General features: G+C 33.2%; 1 protein-coding gene across 3 annotated transcripts in view; it reads right to left on the bottom strand.

The window, feature by feature from the left end:
* LOC110108439 (transcription factor MYB3R-3) overlaps positions 1–15873 on the bottom strand; it is a 33278-nt gene extending 17405 nt beyond the window's left edge. For 2 of the 3 annotated variants that reach the window (XM_020839071.2, XM_028699245.1), the window contains exons 1-7: positions 15738–15873; positions 15424–15602; positions 7119–7170; positions 6643–6700; positions 4193–4287; positions 4012–4115; positions 2080–2208 (exon numbers count right to left, since the gene is read on the bottom strand). In XM_020839071.2, the coding sequence (XP_020694730.1) occupies positions 2080–2208; positions 4012–4115; positions 4193–4287; positions 6643–6700; positions 7119–7170; positions 15424–15569 (584 nt within the window). In that variant the 5' untranslated portion in view covers positions 15570–15602; positions 15738–15873. Of the gene's footprint in view, positions 1–2079; positions 2209–4011; positions 4116–4192; positions 4288–6642; positions 6730–7118; positions 7171–15423; positions 15603–15737 lie in introns of those variants that run through there. The other variant, XM_028699246.1, reaches the window with a different exon arrangement.
* Positions 15874–22633: the final 6760 nt, after the last annotated feature.

Genomic DNA, 22633 nt, shown 5'->3' with positions numbered 1-22633 from the left:
TTGTCTCTCAACTTCCTTTCCCCTCTTGACTACAAAGTCTACCGATCTATATCCTTTCCCCTCAATGCCAAACCCGGTCCCCAAGCCCAACGAGGTAATGATTGACATACTCTTCTCTTGATACTAAAGCCTAATATTCTTCAAATATACACTAAATAATCAAATTGAATTGAGATAAATCCTTCAAATAAATAGTATATAACAATAACTCTATAAATTTATTATACAATGAAATATTTTTAATTATATTAATTTCAATTTATGTTATGATTTTTTTCATTTGTTTAAATTGTGCTTAGGGTTGTCGGTTAGGGTTGTCAATTATTGAACCCGGCCCAAAAAATCTGAGTTCGGATCGACCTATTTAACAAACGGGTTGGGTTAGGATTTCAATTTATGACCCATTTGAAAAATTGGGCCAGGTCTGGGTCAACCCACTAACTCGAATTTGACCCAATATCCATTGCCCACTAACTCGAATTTTGACACCCCTATTTTTGATATTTTCTATATATCTTTGTATAATAAAAATAATGACCATTAATACCCTATAAGTTTATAATATTTATTTTGTTTAATTTATACACATTATTTTAAATTTTAAAATATAGAACATAATAGCATGTCTAATGTGTGTCTGTATCTATGTTGCATTGACCCAATATCCATTGCCCACTAACTCGAATTTTGACACCCCTATTTTTGATATTTTCTATATATCTTTGTATAATAAAAAATAATGACCATTAATACCCTATAAGTTTATAATATTTATTTTGTTTAATTTATACACATTATTTTAAATTTTAAAATATAAAACATAATATCATGTCTAATGTGTGTCCGTAATTCCGTATCCTAAATTATCAATAAAAGACATATCCCATGTCCTTATCGTGTCATATCCATGTCCTCGTGTTAATGTTTGTGCATCCAATCTACCAGTTAAATGCAATAGAATTGTTGAAATAATATTTATACGTTTTGTTTTAAACAAATACTTTAAATATTAATATATGCAGCAAACAAACTAAAAGAATCAATAAGTTCATGTAACATCTTTGCAATTCCGGCCCATTTACTCCCAAATGGGGAGACATTACAAAGATGTTATAACATATAAAGACTTTTCACGTCATTGATAACTTTCACACACTTTTGATCCAATCATATACCTTTTCAAGTCCAATGAATAGCATATGAAAATCCTTTGATTTCTCTATATACTTTTCCAATGTTTGTCATAACATAATGATCAGCTCCAATTTAGATCTTTCTCATATAAACAAATTTTATTTTTCAATATCAACTTGATTTTTCCAAGTAATATTTCTGAAATGCCTCCCGTAATTTCATTTTATGAATCAATTTAATTACCACATTTCTGAACATCTTGTGATCTTGAAAATTGACATCAAAATACTTCTCCAATCATTTAGCATCCGCGTAATCTGTAAAAGTTCATCAAACGATTTGCTAACTAAACTATTCCAAAAGCTACCATAACTTAATTAACAATAGATATCTCTTCTTAACCTAGATTTCTACCTCACATCAACATCATCAACATCAAGCCTTTGTCCCACTACGTGGGGTCGGCTAAATGAATCCTTTTTTTTATTTCTATCTATATGCTTTTTTTTCAAAAGAAATTGCAAAATAATTAACAAAGATTATAATTAAAACTAAAATGCAAGCAATAAAAATGCCAAATAAAATAGTCAACTATAAATACCAGGTATAAGGTGGCAGTAACTGCTGCTGTTGGATATGATGACAGAAAGTTGCAGATCTACAAGCTTACGAAAATAAGCTATGGAAATTTTCTCTCAACTTCAACACTTAAGAATGCATTTCCTACATTACTTAGAATTCGGTATTTATTTCAATAAGTATTTCATCTACTTGATAAAATGAGAAGGCAAATGATTTCTTTCCATACACTAAATAATCTTATGATTCTCAATTCAAAATTAAATGCCTACCAGTAGTACTGCTGAGACAGTATTTATAAAGTTTGTTTTAAACAAAATGCTTCAAAATAAATACACGCAGCAAACAAACATAAAGAATCAATACCTTCCGGGTAACATCTTTGCAATTTCAGCCCATTTATTCCCATGCTTAAGGTGGGCTTCCATGAGCTTCATTTCCTCTTCAGGAGACCAAGCATCTTTCCTTATATCTGGGCTTAAATGATTATGCCACCTTTACAATATTAAGCCATTGGTGAGTTGAATCAAGAAAAGTCAAATTGAGAAATATGTGCAGGTCAAGAACAAGATAAAATGAAAATCAAGATATAAAGATTTCACTTATCTTGCAAATATTAGAAACTTCTCAAATTAATAGCCTTTCCTTAGTAAAGGGAGTGTTTGGAAGGTTTTGGGAAGTCATTTTTGAAAGTTATAGGCATTGGCGCATTGCTATTCAATTTTGTGAAAAGTGAAATAAAAAAGAAATCTTAAAAAAAAAACTGCAACAAAATTTTCAACAGAAGGATAAACATAAAAAGTAGAGTTCCCCAAAGACTACTAACCATCAATTACCCAAGCAAGAAAATGAAAAGTCAAAATATGAGAAAATACACCATTTGATAGGAAATTGATACGCGAGCTGTTTAGGAAGGTTCCTAATAAAGAGGAAGCTGTTTTTGAAGGTTCTTAATCAAGGGGGAGTTGTCTAGGAAAGTTCTTAATTAAGGAAAAATTGTTTAGGAAGATTCGTAATTAAGGGGAAGCTGTTTAAGAAGGTTCCTAATCAAGAGAGTTGTTTAGAGCTTATTGTGTATACACTGTTTAGGAAGAGTTCAATTATTTAGGAAAGTTTTCTAATTGTGTTTATGTTATTTATGAAGGGTTTAATTGTTTATGAAGGTCTCCTAATTGTGTTTATGCTCTTTAGGAAGGTTTTAATTGTGTATATTGTGTTATGGCTATTTAAATGAGAGTTTGGTCTAGGGTTTGGAGCTTATGTTTTATTGAAGTTTATTCTAGAGTTTGTTGTGAGTTTTCTAGCGACATCTAAGATTTTTGGGAGAGCTGATAGACCTCTCGAATAGTAGATCACTTGTATCTTTCATTATTGTTGAAAAGAAAATTCAAAAATCAGTCCTAATATTTGATTCATGTAATTTGCTTCCTATCTACTTGCTGTTTTTACTTCCAAGACGTATCAAAAATCACAAGTACGTACGACTTTAAAGATACATTGCTTGACTGATCCTAGGAATCTTAAAACCTTCTAAAGAAGAGGAATAGCCAAAAGTTTAAGCATAAATATATGCTTAGAAATCATATAATTAATGGAAATAACATCTCTAACCACAGAAATATATCTGAACTTATATCTTATTAAAATGTTATGACACTAGGTCATACACCTTTTAGTTTGGTGAAAGAATGAAAGATGAAAAAAGGTCCTCATGGATATGTTCTTTGGTTGAACATCCCAACAGATAGAGAGCATCTGGGATAAGATTGAGCCAAGAACTAATGGTTTTTTAGCTTTATTATTACTTCCATCCTTCAGTTTACTATGATGCCACTATCGTTCAAGGAAAATGATTTCACTATTTGACTTTTAGCAGGGCACAATGACTAAAAAGGATTCATGTAGCCGACCCCACGTAGTGGGACAAGGCTTGATGTTGTTGTTGTTGTTTGTTAGTTATTTATTTCAATAAACATTTTCTATGATTAAAATGAACAGATTACCATGCGTGTGGGCGAAAATTTGGACACTTTCCAATTGCAGATTTTTTTAATCAGCAAGTTCTACTGAAACAAGTTAATTAAGTGGTTATGAGGAATATAGACAAATAAAAGCCATTCCTTCACGCAATACCAACTAAAAGTTTAACGGTTGTTCTTATGTGGATAATTTAGATTGATCCACACAAAAGAAGGCCAACAAATAAAGGTAAAAAAGAGGTGAAATTTTTTCATTTAAATCGATTAAAAACATAGTCAGTTTTGTGCAAGTTAGACTTAAGAAAACACAAAATAGTACCTCTCTCGGCATTGTTTTCCAATTCGTCCAGGAAGAGATCTTGCAATTACAGACCATTTAGTTGGCCCATACTGAGCAACAAGTTCAATGATAGTGCCATCTTCCTGTATAAGGACAGGTAAATTAGACAAAAAAATGGCGAATTGTACTCGTTGAAGAATGCTAAATTGAAATGACAGACCTCTGGAGCCCAAGAACCTTTAACAAGTGCTGGATTAAGAACCTTTTGCCACCGATGCAGACATTGCACATCTGTCCTACCCGGAACAGATTTTGCTACATAATAAAAACGTTAAACATGAAACCAACTGAAATTCCGTATGTACACAACATAGGATAAAATTCATAAGAAACATCACACAAAAAAAATACAACAAAAAAAACTTTTATTCCACTATATGGAATCAATTACATGAATCATTTTTCTCCATTGTGTCCTATTAAGAGTCAAATTCTCATTTAAATCCAAGAAAAGTTCATTTTTAATATTTTCGAACCAAGTCATTTTTAATTGTTTCGAGCCGAGTATTTTTAGATCTACCTCTACCTTTCTTAACATAGGTCAAACCTAATACAAATACTCTCTGTTAGACCGGTTCTCTGTGAACCGGTCCAGAACCAGCGGCATAACCAGCCGCTGGTTTATAGGAGGCGGAGACCTCCGCCTCCTTTAAACCGAAATGCTTAATATGTGCGGGCCCCACTTCTCCAAAGGATTCGAATGTTCAAACGGAGTGGGGAGATTGGTTTTGGGAGGGAAATTAAATTAGGAAATATCTTGTATTAAAGGGGATGAGGGAATTAGGGAGTTTTTCATGTTATGTTTGATTGCAATTAGGGTTTTCTTGGAGGCTTGGGCTCTAGAACGAATTCTAGAGATTGGGAGAGTGCGATCCTCCTCTCGAATTGAGGATCTTTGTATCTTACAAGTTTTCTTTCATCTACTAGTAAAGTACAAGTGTTTGGGCGAGTTTTTCTCCATTTTTCTCTCAGGTTTTCTCTGTTTTGGTCCAGAATTTACTGTTTTTCTGCTGTGAACAGCAGAAATTATCGCGATTTGCTTCAGACTTTGATTATGAACTACTTGAAATCAAGTATTTCCTATCACTCTCCTAACACGATTATCAAAAGACCGACCCGACTCTTTCTAATCTTATTTTTCACTAGAACTACTTCAATCTTTTCATGTATACATTTGTTTTGCATTTTGTCTCTAAGTGTTATGCCACCCATCTACCTGAACATCCTCATCTCTACAATACTTAATTTTATGCTTTTCTGTTAATGGCTAGTATTCAACACCATAAAACATTGCAAGTCTCACAAACATCTTATAAAATTTTTCCATAAGTTTGGGGGTTTTTCTTTTAATGGCCAACATTGAACACCATAAAACCTTACATGTCTCACCAACATCTTATAAAATTTTCTTGTAAATTTGACAGGTACTTTCTATCACACAACAAGCCTGATGCATTCCTTTACTTCAACCATCCAACTTGAATTCTACTAATAATATCCCCATCTTTTTTCACCATTTGCTTTGAACATTAGACCCAAGATATCTAAAACATGCAATTTGTTTAATGACTTGCACCCAATGTCACAATTTCACAACTAAATTTATTACTACTAAAATTACACTCCATATAATTGGTTTTAGATCTACTCGAACGAAAACCTTTGGACTCTAAGATTGACCTCCATAAACTGTGCAAAGAGGATATATGCATAAACATAGACTTCTGACATTCTTGGAGTCTCATGGCCTCTTTACAAGTAAATTACCTAGCCTTTTGAACTTTAATAAAAAAAGCCAAATGCATAAACAAACCTTTGTAATGTTATAAAAAGAAGAAGATGCACGTCAGGAAATGAAGAAATCAAAATTTTCCTGGACAAATATGTTAAAATCACGCCCATCCACTTACGTAATTCTATAACATGGGAAGAAATCAATGATTTTAAACATCCACAACCCACAAGCAAATAGAGAGAAGAGAGGGTGCCAACAATAGAGAAGGGGGCAGTTGTAAGAGCAATACTATCTCATTCTCAACGTCCAACCCTTATTTTCGTAGCAGGTGATCGCATTCTCTCATTTGATGGCATAGATAAAGTTGTATCTCCATCCTTAATTATACAAATTAAATAAAGTATAATCACTCCACGTAGCCATTTCGAAGCTTAGTAGATTATTTAACCACTTTGTGGATGGATATCATCTAATTATCTAAACTTGCGTGCCTTATGATTGTGATCTATGGGGTGTTTATTCGCCGCTATATTTGATATTGCTAAAGTATTATTAATATATGAACTCTATAACAAATGCATATACCCTGAAAAAGCATCTATGGGTAGTCTGCTACTTTAATACCATGTAGAGTTCAAAAGAGGTTTAGCTTTCTTAAGCCTCCTCATGCTTATAAATTTCCCAAATCCCATCACTAATATCAAGCAGATGTCCATCCTCATTTCGGCAGCTACCGTCATTACATGTTAGCAGCCTAAATGTACGCAACAAATGATATTCATGTGTAAGAAACTGCAGTTCTTAAATAAAAATAACAAAATACAGATAATTAGGACAAAACAGGGCAATGACAACAGAAAAAGCTAGAAATAAACCTATTGTCTTCCAACTTCTTCCCTCGTGTAACTCAACTGCATGCTTAAGTGTTTCATCCTGTGATAAGCCATCAAAGACCGCCAAACCTTGTAAAGAAATCATTATAACCACAAGCATTTTTTTGCACAGGAATGAGATAGACAAAGTACTGAAAAATTACTGCAAGAAAATTTCATGTTCAAAACCTAGGTAAAACTACCCCCCCGTACAGGTAAAGTCTTCAAAGGGAAACCACATAAATCACAAATCTTGAAATTAGAATCTGTGACGCCCAAATTTCTAGATAAGCTAGAAAACGAACATTTTGTCAAGAACAAAATTAACTTCTCTTTGCAGTGATAGAAGCTAAGGTCGATCAAAGATGCAGTAAGCTTAACTAGAATAACCTCCTCTAAAATCATTTAATTTAGAAATTCAATTATTGAAACAAGTATATGAATAAGTACAAAATATTATTAAACAGTTTGACACTCACCTCCTCTGGTGTCCAACCACCTTTTGCTCGCCTTATGGGACCAGTCATCCTCCTAAATTGCAGCATCGATAAAAATTAGAATAGTAGAAAACCATGCATTTCTCGACCGGATGTGGAACAGTGGCAAAAACAAAACTTAAGATCACTACAGAATAACCCAATCAATACTACTGTTAAAAGCACTAAAAGAAAATTTTCACTTAGTAAATCTCTTCCATTCAATTAGAACATTTAATCAGATCCATTGACGAGGAGTACCAAAAGATTTGATCTTCAATGTGAGGATACGTGCATTTGTTTGTCAACCTGGTTAAGAGACAGGGTTGGCCACCGACCGAGGCAACAAGTCAATATTAGGTTACTCAAAAGAGAACAATTACCCTCTACAAATAGTTCCACGCGTTAATTAGGCTCCAGCAGGTGCTTATGTAGCAGCTAATATGAGACATTTTTAAATCAATAATTAAATTCCCAAATTCTCCTACATAAAAGTGACTTTTCATCTTCTGTATACACAAATAAGATAAATAGTTAGAAATAAAGTGTTTCAATTGTAATAAGGTTTTGGGTTAAATACCTTTAGTGCGATAAATAATTAAGAAAATAGTTTCAGAGTAAATTGCCTTTTTTCCATGTGAGATAGATGTACAAAAGATGGAATCGGGCATTGAATACAATGTGCGCATCAATGTGTTGATTCGAAAATAACTGACAATGGAACCAACTTAAATGTGGATAAATTTAAAGAGCATACTGTTTTTGACTCATAAGTACATTTTTTTACGCCGAAGCATGCAAACAGCAATTTCAAAGAGTCATCATAATCATTAGTCTATCCCAACTATTTGGGACCAATTTTTAAAAAGTCTTCATCATTCGTTCATATTAAGTGTTATATGAGATGCTAATTCTACATTATGTAAGCCATTTTATACAACTTTAGCAATGATATCTTTGGCAAATCCATTTTACTTCTTACTCTTTCGCATTAATTTTATTTAGTCCCCTTCTAATGTGACTTCTACCCTCCATGACGTGTTTAAAACACCTGTGAATACTTTTACAATACATCCCCAATAGGGGAAAACTCACCATCTCTCTCATATAATTGTTATCATCATATATCTCATAATTTAACCACAATTTTTTCTTAACATTCTCATTAATGCCAACCAACTAAGGTTTTATTTGGGATGGCTCAATTGTTTGTAAAACTAGTTCTTCTGGACTATTATAGGAAAAAAAATTTGGTAGTCAAACAATTCTAAATTTTTCACTCAAGAAAAAATGAGATTGTAACTTCTTACAACTACCATACTTTAGCAGATCTAGTTAGTAAATATATATATATATATAGCAGATCTAGTTAGGAAGGAAAAACCTTCTCAACATAAAAACTTCTAAAAAGCATGAAAAACTACAGTAAAATAAAACTGTGATAACATTATTTAAAGTAAAGTTGTGAAAAAGATGTCCCAAACAAACCCAAAGGAATAATAGGCTTCTTTAATACCTAAAATTTGAATCCATATAATGTGTTGAGCTAATTATTAATTACAAATTATCATTAAAGTTTATATGATATTGCCTTACCATATAGCACTCTCAAAACATTTCTCCATTTAATCATACAACTTTCTCTCTGAATAATATCCTCATCTATACTCCCTCACTGTTTTTGTCTACTAAATTTAAGTCACTAAAATATATCACACTAATGTATCACCAAACCTTCCAACATCGATAATTATCTATTCCAGTAAATGTTCAAAATAATCCTCTGACTATTAATAAATGTCAAATTTAATTACAGACTTACATATTATCCCAATTAATCTTCCGACTATTAGAAAATATCTCAATTTGATTCCAAGATCAAAAATAATATTTAAGATTAACCCCCACAGTTGAATGTGAGAGAATCTTGGGTATTATGATGTATATTAGATTATATTATTATTTTTCTATATTTTGTTATTTATTATATTAAAATAAATATAAAAATTATAATAAAAGTTAACCACGTTTATTAATCATTCACTCTTGTTATTTAGTTGGTGAACTTTCATTATGATTTATTTATTTATTTTCATATAATAAATAATAAAATATATAAATAATATAATATAATCTCACATACACCATAATACTCAAAAAATCCTCAATTTAACTGTTGGGGTTAAATTTAGCCGTTACTTTTTGCCATGTGACCAAATTGGGATATTTTTTAATAGTCAGGGATTAAATTGGAATATCATCAAATTTTGAGACTAAATTAGACATTTACTGATAGTCGGGGGACTATTTTGAGCTTTTACTCTTATCTATTCATAACCAATGAGATTGTACCATGAACTCAATTGTTGTTATACTAATATTAGGTCTCTTAAAATTACTTACATTATTATAGTGTTTCACTTGGCTAAAAAAAGCACCAACTATCAAAACTATAGTCACTAAAACTAGTATACACTAGTATTGAAATTGAATATCTTTACTAAGCTTCTCTATTTCCAATAATAAATACATATAAACCTAATGTTGATCTTTGATGTCAAGAAAACATGTTTGAAAAACTCTATGATTATAATTCCCCATTTTCGAAAGAAATGAACCGATATTAGTCAATTTTTCCTTCAAAACATGAGCAAAGAGGAGATGGGAGATGGAGGGAGTCAAACAACAGAGAAAGGAAGCAAGTGCAAGAGATGGGGAGAAAGATATAGAGAAGGAGATTGTGAGCGAGCCTGCAGGCTTCAGCAAACAAGAGGTTAAAGCAATTGAATAAGTATAAGGGATAAATAGATTAAATGTGAGTAATAGTGGGGCCGATCGACTGAGAAAGACCAATTCCTCTTCTTTCTTCTATTGGGCAAGGTAAACTCTAATCTTATCTTTTATACTGAAAAGATAAATAATATTTAAATTTATATAAAGATAATCAATTTGCCTTCAAAACATGAGCAAACTCAATTATGATTTATCTCTATTGAAGAAAATATTGAACATATTGAAAGAAAATGATAGTTTTGGTTGGCATTTAAATTTTCTATCAAATGTCATCTAAGATATACTATAAAAGGTATGGAATGACATGTATAATGTATATGAAACGACTCTTATAGTAATATTTGCATGTGAATACTTGATTGATAGAGTTCACTCCCTTATGGTATTGGTTAGATGAGCAACATACCACACGCTTAATTGAAAAAAAAATTGGAAAGGAAAGTGAAAAAAGGAAGCATCTTAAATGATTCTAATTAGATGATAGTTCCTGTGATAATTGTATTATTTACAAAAGAAGAGAATTTTTACTTATTCACAATATTATTATACTACTAAATGCTTCCAGATCTTTTATAAGTTATCTTTAAATAAAAAAAAATTACCGTTTCAGTGATTCTAAAAAATAAGTTATCTGGTTTCACTGATTCTTTTAACATATTTTAAGTAGTTTATTATTAATCAATGTTAGTTAATAGAATTTAAATTATTCATTTGACTATTCATTCCTACCTTAGTATTCTGAGCCTCCGAGCAAACTCATGACAAAAGTGGTATCTAAGCATAAGGTTCAATTGAAAAAAAAAATATCAATCAAAACAAAATAGGCATTATAATGATTAACGAGTAATTTTTGTAAGACAAATTGGAGGTTTTGTTAAATAGTATGTTAATTATCGTATATATCTTAGGAACATGGAAGATCAAAAGAATGTGACAAATAAAAATATGGTGGGAGACGAGTGCCACCTAATGTGACGTGAACACCAATGCTCTCACCAGATGAGGATGAGGACAAATATCATATTATTACACTAAGGCTCGATCTCTCAGCATGGAATTGGGATGGACAAATATTTGAAGCTATTTTAAGACATGTGACCGCCATTATTTCATAGAGTTGAAAGATCATTTTGAGATAAAAAAATGAATAACATATAGAGAAGATATTGGATAACATATCTTGTCCAAATGAGAGAAAAGTGTCACTTGCTACATTTGTGCTAAACGGAGAAGCAAAGAGGTGGTGAAGAAAATAACAACAATAACATCAAGCCTTTATCCCACCACGTGGGATCGGCTACATTAATCATTTTTCTCCATTGTGTCCGGTTAAGAGTCAAATTCTCATTTAGATCTAATAAAGAAATGTCATTTCTAATATTTTCTAACCAAGTCTTTTTAGATCTACCTCTATCTTTCTTAACATAGGTTAAATCTAATACATCTACTCTCCTAATCGAGTCATCAGAAGGCCAGTATTTTATGTGACCAAACCATCTAAGGCGACTCTCCCTAATCTTATCTACCACTAGAGCTACTCCAATCTTTTCATACATATGCTCATTATGTATACTATCTTTAGGAGTAAAATCACTCATCCACCTCAGCGTCCTCATCTCTACAACACTTAACTTAATATTATGATTCTCTTTTAATGGCCAACATTCTGCGCCATAAAGCATTGCAGGTCTAACCACCAACTTATAGAATTTTCTCTTAAGTTTTAGTGGTAATTTACTATCACACAACAGCCCCGATGCATTCATCCACTTCATCCATCGAACTTGAATTCTACTGATAATATCACCATCTATTTCACTATCACTCTGAACAATAGACCCAAAATATCTAAAATGTGTATTCATATTAATAACTTGATTGCTCAAAGTCACGAACCCCCCACTAGATCTATTATTACTAAAATTATACTCCATATATTCGGTTTTAGATCTACTTAAACGAAAACCATTAGACTCTAAGGTTGACCTCCATAATTCAAGTTTACCTTTAGCTCCCTCTTTAGTCATGTCAACAAGAAGAATATCGTCAGCAAAAAGCATACACCAGGGAGCATACACCAGGAAACATCCTCTTGCAAATCTCTAATAAGAACATCCATGACTAAAGCAAAATGATATGGGCTTAAAGTTGATCCTTGATGTAATCCAACTGAAATTGAAAAATACTTGGTTAAACTACCTTGTGTTTGAACACAAGTAACAGCTCCAGCATGCATATCCCTAGTGACTTGAATATAAGCATTATTAATGCTTTCTTTTTTAGAACTCTCCATAGCACTTCAAATAGTTTGTTGAACTTGGTCAAACCACCTTGTGAAGAAAATAGCATTAGGATAAATTGGACGACGTCCCAATATACTCGTCAACTGAATTTTTCAGTGAGTGGTTTGTGCCTTTTTCTATGAGGAGGTAGATGCAAGACAAATTCATAATAAATAGTGTAAGGAGATAAAAAAAAATTCTTTTTTTTTCCCTCCTAGGATAGTGCAAGGAGATAAATTAGTGATATAATATGAAGCAAAATTTACCGCACTATGAAGATATGCATCGCAGCTCATTTCAATTATAATTAGGCAATCTTTAGTACATTTAGGAATCGATGACTATGAGGTATTGGTATAGAGCCAAAAGGATGGAGATTAATTTTCAAATTATTTTGAAGAAAATAAAGTTGCATAAGAGAAAGATCATCAACGAGGATGTACATATTACTCAGTTAAAAAGATGGAACGGAAATAAGAATAAATCTATCGAGGATGAAAATTTTATAAGTGGAGATGATTGTAATATCCCATTTACGAGAGAAACAAACCGACTAACGTCAATTCAAATGAATCGACATTAGTCAGTTTTGCCTTTAAAATGCAAGAGAAGAGGAGAAGGGAGATGGAGGGAACCGAACGACAGAGAGGAGAAACAAGAGCAAGAGATAGTGAGAACGATATAGAGAAGGAGATCGTGAATGGCCTTGCAGGCTTGATCAAATAAGAGGAGGAAGCTTGAGCAAAGCAAGCAAGCAGACATGCGAGCTTGAGCAAATGAGAGAAATAGGAGAACAACAAAGTCTCGATCAACAAAACAAGCAGGAGAAATAGATTGGATGTGAGTGATTGTGCAACCGAACTAGCGAGTAGATCAATTCTTCTTCTTTCTTTTAATAGGCAAAGTAAACCCAAATTTTATTTTTTATATTGAGAACTAAAGATAGAACTAAAAAGACTTGATTATAAAGCATTAGAAAAAACCCTTCTTTATTAGATTTAAATTAGAATTTGACTCTTAAATCTTAATATAACACAATGGAGAAATAAGATTTATAGCCGACCCCTCATAATGGAATAAAGGCTTGTTGTTGTATTGAAAACATAAAGAATTTTTAGATTTATGTTAAGATTTTCAATTTTCCTAAAACATGAGATTTAAGATTTGAACTTTGATAGCTAACTAATGTAATGATAGAAATGATTAAATTTTAAAATTTCTAATGAACATAATTAAGGAATTTTATCTCAATAAGAATCAAATCAATGTTATTTTTCTATCATCTTTTTTGAATTAAGAAAAAACTCTAGATCTTCTCCTATGATTACATATTAAATTATAATTATTTGAAATATATTGGTTCATAGAAGTTTAACATATGATAAATCATGATAAAAGTTAGAACAAATTTATTACTTAAAAGTTAGGAGTTGTTGTTAAGAAAACTAAATTTAAAATTTTTTAAAGTTATATTTTGAAATAAATTTAGAAAATATTAAAGCTATAATTTAATTAAACTTTAAAAGAGAATAGAAAAGAAAGATTTAATGTTATGTTATGTTATGTACATTTAAAGTAAAAACTATGAGATTAGTAATTTAATTGAAATGATATATTAAAGATTAAATTGAAGGCAGTAATTATGATCATATACTTAAAATCAATAACCAAAGGCTAATTAAGACTAATTAATATAATATATATATATATAATAACTAATACAAAATACTTAATATTATTATAGGTTGAGATAGATCAATCACTAAGTATAGTAAGGAAGAGAAAACAACATAGATTTACTAAGGATTCCTTTGGGATCACTTTTTGCTTTCATTTTTTATTTTTTAGTTTTATTTTATTTTATTTTTTTCTTTTTTTGTTTTAAGGTGAAATAAAATTTGTTTGGCATCTTAGTTTTTTTTTTTTTGTATTGGGGAGAAAGCTTGGGATAATTTTTTTAGGACAAAGAGTATGGATGTGGAAGGCAAAGATGGCTTGGGGATAGATCTTAGGGATGTCGGATAGAGCTCATTGACGAACTCATGATCACAGTTGATGGAGCTCAACGACACGTGATAGATCTCAGGCTCAAGAACTTAATGACAATGCTAGGGGACTCCAAATGAAAAATGCTCGAGGATGGAGAATGCTTGACAAGGGATGCTAGACATCAGAGCTTGTGCATTGATGATGCTCAAGACCTTAGGGATGGAGCTTGGTGAAGGGAGAAAAAAAATCATTTTGAAAAAATTGAAAACATCTAAAATGTTGTGAGCATTTTCAAAGACAAAAAATTAAAACACATATTAAACACTTAATAAACATGTTTTATCCAAATTTTTAAAAACGAAAAAAACAAAAAAATGTGAAAAAAATAAGCCCAATCAATACCTAAGAAAAAAACACTTATTAAACAATTACCAAACATGTTTTATCCAAATATTAAATAGAAGAAAAAATAGAAAATAGTCCAAACAAATCCTAAAAAACTCTACCTACAAAAGTAAGTAGGCTACGGCATGTGTAGGGTTGAGTGAAGGAAATGAAAGAAAAAAAAAATCTATAACTTCCTTCTAGAAATGCAAATGATCAAACAAACTTCATTTGCTTTTGTTTCATTTCATGGTGCATTGCTATATTAGTTGCTTTCAATTCCAAGCCAGCAACATTTGGTCATCATGCTACACTAAGATGAGAATAGAGTCACTTACAATAGAGAAAACAAAAAAGCCGAGTAAGATGGAGTGGGAGTCTCCAACAAAAAAACTGTCAAAATGATGGCTCATCTATAGAGTATTAGATTCTCAAATTTGCCTTTCTGACAGTTATAGTTATGGATTTTCCATTGATAAGTTACAATTTTACTATTTTCAGGATTAAAAACATCAAAACTTCATCTATGATTCAATGAGCTGATTGTTCATTGTTTATTAAGAACCCATAAATAAAACTTAATTTTAGTAACAAATGAAGGAAAGGTTCTAAAGAAGAGACTAATGCCTGGAAAATATTTTTCTTAGCAAAAATTACAGTAATCTAATAGTTTATTTACACCAAAATTGGAAACTTAGCTCATCTTGATCTATTGGTTGTGAGCTTTGGCTACCAACCAAGAGGTCTTGAGTTTAAAGCTTGCATATATGATGTGTGTGAGTTTGCCCAATTTTCCCACCCGAAAAAAAGAAATTAGAACTTAACCCAACTCCCTCATTTAATTCTCAATCTTGAATTACCTATGAGAAGGCGAAGAGCTTGCCGGGCTTGATCCAGCAGCCGACATCCTGGAGAATCCATTGCTTCCCTCCGATATCGTCGATCCTGATGGGGTAACCGATTGCTTGTTCTCCGCACAGCTTTCCTCTGCCTTCATAGGATACATGACTTCAACCGATCAAATCCCAAAACCAGCAACCTGGATGGAAAACCCCGAAAGCCCTAACTTCAACAATGAGACCACAACAGCAGAACACAATTGCAAGGACAAACGAATCCAAACTAAAAATACAAGCAAATAAATCATAAGAGCAAATGGATTCTCAAATATTACGCTTTCGGATCAAGATCTATGGAAGCAACGGGTTTAGAGTGGGAAATCAAGAACTATGATATTTCCAACGGTAACCACAAAGAACACGGAATCGACAATAAGATCCGGAAATAAAAAAAAACTATAGGCCGCAGAGGTAGATGGAAGCGGAGGCGTAGATGGAAAGCAAGCTCATCGGCGGCAGGAGAGGGTATCGAAACTCAGCATCTGAGAAAGCTCTGCCTCGAGTCGTGGCCGTTCAAAAACCCTCGCCCGTTGAAGGGCAGATAGAGAGAAATAAAATAAATAATCCAAAAAAAGAGGAAGGGAACCGCCTGACGGCGGTTAACGGAGCCGTCCGCTCGGGGGCCGTTGGCGAAAGTGGAGCGGGACGTATTATGGTGCCGTTAACTTTGCCGAACAGTTAATTTAAATCTTAAACGGCGCTCTTTATGGCGGCGAGTATGACAGGTTAGCATGCAGTTTCTTTGCCGTCAGATTGGAGAATCTGTTTTAACTGGAACGGTTTAGATTGACCAGAGGGGTTAACCGTCAATTTTTTCCAAATATACGTTATTGATTATAACTAATTTATGAAAATTATAATTTATTTATAGAAAAATAAATAAATTAATTTTACAACTATTTTTTCAAATTAATAAATTCCAAACAACATTTTTAACCTTGCTTTCAAATTTATTAATTATTATTTTCCAAAAAAAAATGTTAATTTTCAATAGTTAAACATTTTTTAAACTCAACCTAAAGATATTTTTTACATATTTAGATTTGACTTATGTTAAGAAAGGTAGGGGTAGACCTAAAAAGACTTGGTTAGAAAATATTAGGAATGACCTTTCTTTATTAGATTTAAACGAGAATTTGACTTTTAATAGGACACAATGGAGAAAAAGAATTCATGTAGCCGACCCCACGTAGTGGGATAAAGGCTTGATGTTGTTGTTGTTGTTGTTGTTGTTGTATGAAAGCGATGTTCTAATTCACGTTTTCTGAAAACTCATTTTTTTTCTTTTTTTTTTGAAAAACTCACTTCTAATTTATGTTTTTGATCTTTTTTTTTTAATTTTATTTAAACTGCGTTCCTTCTTCTAAATCTTACATAAAAGTTAATCATGTTAAAAATTTCATCCCTCAAAAATCCCAACAGAAAATAAAATGAAAATTTTACCAAAATAGCATCTCATTTTGACGAACAATTATTAGGTCAGGTGACCTGACGTAGCTTTACGTTCGGACGCCAATAACATGTCGTCACGTGGTCTTACTCAATAACACGCAGCCCGACGACTTGACCCGGGAATGTTATGTTCGCGTATTGCTCGGTATTGATCTAAGTATTGCTCGGTATTGCAAGGTATTGCTTGGCAATAATGAAAAATATCGCTCTGTGAAGACCAATACCAAGCAATACCGAGAAATACTCAGTTTTTCTCGATATTGCTCGGTATTACTCGGTATTACTCGGTATTGCTCGGTATTGCTCTTCATAAAATGGTATTTCTCGTTATTGCCGAGCAAAATCAACCAATACCGAGCAATACCTAGCAACATGCGAACATAGCAATCCCATTTCCGTTCCGGGTCGGGGCTGTCGGGCCGCGCAGTAAATAGTGAGAACATGTGGCATTATTTTACTGGCGTCCGAACGTAGAGCTACGTCAGGTGACCAAACCAAATAAAAGTTCCATTTTGACTCGTGAAAGATCATGTATGATTTTTTTAGTTTAATAGAGCAGCATGAATCATTTGAGATATCCTACAAGCGGTCTTCATTAAAGCATCGGGTTTTCCAAGTGCATAAGAGCCAATATTTTTTTGGGAAATTCTATAAGCTTATATCTTTCCCCATACCTTCATCAAATTCTTATTTATAACATAATCATTATTGAAGTTAAACCTTCGTCTCAGCCTTACTTGTATCACTATCATTGTTGTATCTTGACCTACATTGTAATCTTAATTACATAGCAATCAATGTTATCTTATATAAAGCAACCTTAATTGCACATCAACTATCTTCATATCCACTTTAGCTCGTCTCTCCCCGATACACTTGGGGCGCTGCTAGGGCCCTAGCCGCCTCCCGTCACCTTTCTCGCATCTAGCATCGGCCCAAGGTTTTTCGGCTCTCCGCCTGCCTTCGACCTAAGGCGGGTTTGTGCTTATCATGATATCTTCCGTTCGATCAAAGAAGATTCTTATTTTGTTGGAACTTTTTTTCTTGTCTTCCTTGTTGGTTGTTGGTTTGGATTTTCTCTGTTCGGTTCTTTGTTATGGCGCCTAACCTTGTCCAGTTGGAGGACCAAAGATTTTTGGATGGTAAATGCAAGCCTCATTGTTTTATTGATGCCCTAACGTAGTCTTCCTCATATGTGACCTTTGCAGACCTTAAGCCAACTTTGTTTCGGGGTTTACCTTCTCTGTGGGTTTCAGAGTAAGAGGTTTTGGCTCTTGCAACCCTCTTTACTTTCTCTCTTGTTTGCTATTTCCTTAACCATATCCCTTCTTTGGATGCAATTAGGAAGTTTTTCTTCAACTTAAAACTTTATGGGGAATTTTTCGTCACCCTTTTCAATTCTCGTCATGTTCTGATTAAATTGTGTTGTGATATGGATTACTGTCATGTCTTTGCTTATCGACCCTACATTGTTAATTAATTAAGTGGTCCCCATTTGTGGACATTTCTGAGGAATCCCCCATTATCCAAGTTTGGTTCTCCTTCCCAAATTTGTGTCTGCATTTCTTCTCTCCCTGGATTCTTCATGGTCTCGGGGCTCTTTTTGGACGTTCTCTTTGAATTGATAATGCTACGGTTGTAGAGTCTCGACCGTTAGTTGCTAGAGTTTTGGTTGAACTTGATATTACAAAATGGTATTCTGATAAAGTACGATTGGGTCTTGAAAATTTTGTTTATGTTCAACCTATGTTGTTGGATGAAGTTCCTTCATTTTGTGAGCATTGCAAAGCTTTAGGTCATACTAGAAAAGAATGTGTCTCTCTTCATCCTCATTTAAAGGCTAATGTGGGTGGTGGAGATTCTCATGACAATGTTGGTATACCAGTGCAGAAATGGAGGTTGATAGCGATGAAGGTCGTTCGGAAAATGTGGCACCTTATGATGTTAATCCTTCATTGGAATTGGTCACTCCCGTGCACGAGTGATTTAGGGTAATGTTTATTTAGAGGCTAATCAATTGGAAATAATCCATTATGTTGAGTTCCTCCTGATGATGCACATGTTGTTGTTGAGGAGGAGGCTAATGTGAATGTTCAAGATGCTTATGTTAGTCTTAATCCTAATCCTATAGCTTCGGATCCACCTGTTAGCCCGTCTCTCCATGCTTTTGGAATGGTTGTGCCTTCCATTGATCTTGGTAATTCGGATGTTAATACAGTTGCGAATGTTGAAACCACTAATGTTTCTTGTCTAATTGTGGATGGTCTCAAATTAGATGTATGTGAAGTTAATAAGGTTAGTTTGAATGAGTCATCCTCTTCTATTGACTCACCTTTGACTTCATTAGAGCCGTCCTTGTCTCCTATTATTGATGTATCGAAGGAAAAGGCGGCTTTTGTTGTTATTCCAATTTTGGTTATGTCCAATAAGGATTTGAAAGCCCATATGGCTACGTAATTGAATAACTCAAGGTTGGATTAAGCCGATTGGCTAAACGATTCACTTACCTTGGCTTAGGGGTATGATGATTTCGGTGAGCATGGATATGAGTCTCATGATATGTATAGTTTCATGGTGGGATGAGTTGTTGATCGAGCAGAATCAAGTGGCGATAGCAAAAGGCGTAGAAGTAAAACTAAGAAGAATAGTTCTTTTGGTTTACCACTTCTCTTTCGATGCGGTGCGATTCAATTGTGTAGAATTGATTGGTGTTCTGGACGATGATGAGGCGGCTCTCTGTTCACCACCTTGTTGGCTTTGGTGGTCATGCTTTCGTGCTCAGCGGTTGCATGTGTGGCTTGTGGGATGTTGCTTGTATTTTGTGGGTTGATGCCGCTATTGGATGGTTCTTGCCTCGCTACGGAGTGGTGTTGGGAGCATCTTGCCATTTATTGAGTCCGATTGATTTTTTTTTTTTTGTCTTTGTCATTGGTTGTCAACTCGTTGGATATTGTTTTACCTTTTTTTTTTGTATTTTGGGTTTGTCTGTTTTTCAGCCTTTGCTATAATTACCTTTTTTGTTTGGAATAAATGAAACATTAAATAAAAAAAAAAAACTATCTTCTTCCAGACCTGTACCACAACCTTGCTTTAAGGCCAATGTCACAACCTCATTACATAATTTTTTTTTTTATTTTCTTTTAGGAATATAAAACAAATTTCATGCACCATAGGTATCTCCATTTAAACATTTTTCTCCTTCAAAATTAAGTCATTTATTTAAATGGTGTGACCCCTAAAAAATTTATTGAAATTATTAGAACTTTTTCATTTCAATGTTCTTATTCTCGCTAGTTACAAGATAATTATACATCTTTGGTCATCCAATTCATTTAATTCTGAGTAGCCAAAAATGAAAAAAAAAATCATAAATAATCTCGTCATAATTTTTATTTTTTATTTTTGGCTTATGAGCATTCGCCTTGATGGCTCAACAACTCCTCTTAATAAGCTTTGATATTGTCATTCTTGGCCCGATCCCCATATAGTCCATAGTGGGCAAATAGCCACCCTTAAAAAAAGGGTCTATATGGAGGTTAATATGGAATTTTGACCATTCTAAAATAATTATTTTGCCTATCATTTAGGAAGAAGAATAAGCATTGGTTGAATACACTACAAAAAGGTAATGTACTTTCTTTCTAATTTGAATAAAATATGAGTGAATTTTTTTTTTTTTGGGACATTTAGGCCATTTAAGGCAAACTCACACACACAACGCATACACAGAGACTCGAACCTTAGACCTCTTAGTTGGAAGCCTTAGCTCTCAACCAATAGGCCAAGGAGAGTTGTGTATGAGTGAAATTTTTGTTAACAGATATTACATTTTGTATACGTCTGTATCACATTGGTTACTTACACTTATAGTTTCTATATATATTGTACCCATATGCAACCCAAGATGAATTATAAGAAATTTATTTTTCCTAAACTCGGATCCCTCCAATACCTTACTCTCACTAGACCTGACATAGCTTTTGCAGTTAACAAAATCTGTCAACATATGCAAACCCCTCTCAACACTCATTTCGAAGCCCTCAAACGCCTCCTGCGCTACATCCAAGGTACGCTACACACCGGGTTACCACTCTTTCATGACTCACTTGCTTTACGATCTTATGCAGACTCCGATTGGGCCAGCGACTCGGTGGATCGCAAATCTATGACCGGCTATTGCAACTACCTAGGCTCTTCTCTCATTTCATGGAGCGTCAAGAAACAAAATGCTGTAGCTCGATCATCAACCGAAGCCGAGTACATAGCACTGGCCGCAGCTTCCGCCGAAGTAATGTGGCTTCGCCGGCTACTTCAAGACTTCAAATGTCATCCCACCGCACCTACTCCTCTTTACTGTGACAACACCTCAGCTATCACATTAGCCAATAAATCGGTCTTTCACGCCCGAACAAAACACATGGAAGTGGATTGTCACTACGTCCGGGAATGTATCAAGAATCAGGATATCACTATTTCTCATATTTCTACCAAAGATCAAATTGCATATATCCTAACTAAGCCACTACCGATCGCTCGTTTTCAACAGCTCGCCAACAAACTGATTACTTCCTCCGAAGCAACAGTTTGAGGGGGCCTGTTAACACATATTGCATTTTGTATATGTGTCTGTATCACATTGGTTACTTACACTTATAGTTTCTATATATACTGTACCCATATGCAACCCAAGATGAATAATAAGAAATTTACTTTTCCTTTCGTCTTTCTCCGTTGTCTTCTTGCATCTTGGATCTTCGTTTAGTACAAAAACTTTTTGTTCAAAAATTTTTTATACCAGAAAGTCATTTTAGAAGGTAATAAGAAAGCTAGTCTCAAACAAAATCATAGATATATAGCCAAGCAACCCGCTCTATTTCGCTTATATTTTTTTCAGCAGTAATTTGTTTTTTTTTTTTTTTTTTTTTTTTTTTTTTTTTTTTTTTTTTTTTTTTTTTGTAAAGCTAAATATAATTTACAGTGCAATTCTCCTCCCATATTTGTCAAAAAATGCTTTTAATCAATATTCTATTAATCATATTGTTAAGCAATAAAAAGATAATTATTTTTATTATTAAAATAATATTAACCAAAAAGGTTGAACTATGATCAATTAATTATTGAAACATCCTATCTTCAGATTAAAGGTCCAGCATCAGTCACGCTTGTAATACTGCTTATGAAAGATTGGGGACACATTGATGAATATGCTACTCTTGATCTAAGCTTAAATAATATACCTTGTTTTTATTTAGGTTTTGTTTGGGACGGCTTTCTTATTATTTCTTAAAGCAGCTTTTTAGTCTAAAAATTTTAATTTTTGTATCAAAAAGCTGCTTTAAGAAACAATAAAAAAGCCGTTCTAGACGAAGCCTTAGTTGCCTTTTTCTTGAAGATGCTTTGTACCACATATGTCTTGATGGAAGAATTTTGGTTCATGATGATATATAGGTGGTTGTGGTGGCAATTAAAATTTAGCTGGCTGTGATGAGAAATAGACCATTCAACTGTAGACAGCTCATTATGTTACTTCAATAAAAAGATTTATTCCTGAAATCAAGGTTAATAGACTTTGATTCAAGCTGATTGTTCACAGAAGTTTCTTTTTTTATTTCAGACATTGTAAATTAAGTAAAAAGCAATTGCAGAGAAATTTGCAAATAATGTTATAGTTTGTGCTATTTTGTTCAAGAGAACAATAAGTGTCTTAATTGGTATGATA

The sequence above is a fragment of the Dendrobium catenatum genome, unplaced genomic scaffold (genome assembly GCF_001605985.2).
Source record: "Dendrobium catenatum unplaced genomic scaffold, ASM160598v2 fragScaff_scaffold_1221, whole genome shotgun sequence".
Taxonomy (NCBI): domain Eukaryota; kingdom Viridiplantae; phylum Streptophyta; class Magnoliopsida; order Asparagales; family Orchidaceae; genus Dendrobium; species Dendrobium catenatum.
The sequence above is the reverse complement of the archived record's forward strand: the minus strand, read 5'-3'. Positions and strand labels throughout refer to the sequence as shown.